The sequence below is a fragment of the Cystoisospora suis genome (genome assembly GCF_002600585.1).
Source record: "Cystoisospora suis strain Wien I chromosome Unknown contig_4668, whole genome shotgun sequence".
Classification (NCBI taxonomy): Eukaryota; Apicomplexa; class Conoidasida; order Eucoccidiorida; family Sarcocystidae; genus Cystoisospora; species Cystoisospora suis.
The window spans coordinates 430-1,283 of NW_027157460.1; the positions used below are offsets into that span (position 1 = coordinate 430).

Genomic DNA, 854 nt, shown 5'->3' on the forward strand with positions numbered 1-854 from the left:
AGAATTCTAATATCTAAACTAACAAGATAAACCCTTAACGACCGAAGAAAGCTTCCTTTTCTCTCTTTCTTTCTTTCAGTTCTGAAACACCTATCTATCTATCTTTAATCTATCTTTAATCTATCTTTTCTGTTAATCTCTCTTGAGTTGGGGGTATGTGATGGATCTTGTAGTGTCATTTTCTAATGTCTTTCTTCTGTGTGGCTGTAGGAGGACGTGGCAAAGAAGTTAGGTTTGGAGACGCCGGAGTCTGCAGAGTCAATTGTAATGAAGGCGATCCTCGATGGAGTCATCGGAGACGCTCAAATCCATCATGAACAAAAATACGTACAATCTAAGGTCTCCTCCATACACATACAGAGACATACGGAGACATACACATATATGTCAAAGTATCTATATACATACGTAGATGTGTAGATACACAGACATGTAGAGACACATATACATACCTATGTATTCATGTACAGGCGTATGTATTCTTTATATACATTTATCTATGTATAGATACTGTATATGTATAGGTACAACGCGTACAAATATATACATATATATACATGCATTTGGATATGCATATGTATGTATATAGGCATAAAAGATAAAGGATAGATAGATAGATAGATTAAAGATAGATAGATAGATGAGAGAGAGAGTAGGGGAGACGGGTGTGTATGTGGATATACAGCTTAGTCATTCGTTAACTCCGAGGTTACATCATTCATGTAAGGGAGGCAGGGAAGGGGTATGATGGAGAATAAAAGAGACTGTCTCTCTCTGTCTCTAGTCAGAATCTTCTTTGCTTCCACTTTCTTTCTTTGCTTGTTCTTCAGTCTTGTCTAGGCGTGAGGGTTCTC

General features: G+C 37.2%; 1 protein-coding gene across 1 annotated transcript in view; it reads left to right on the forward strand.

The window, feature by feature from the left end:
- Positions 1–210: 210 nt before the first annotated feature.
- Positions 211–854, forward strand: part of CSUI_008360 (pci domain-containing protein) — a gene marked incomplete at both ends in the record, with an annotated part of 860 nt that continues 216 nt past the window's right edge. The window contains one exon of the mRNA XM_068068494.1: positions 211–327. Within this exon, the coding sequence (XP_067919530.1) occupies positions 211–327 (117 nt within the window). The remainder of the gene's footprint in view (positions 328–854) is intronic.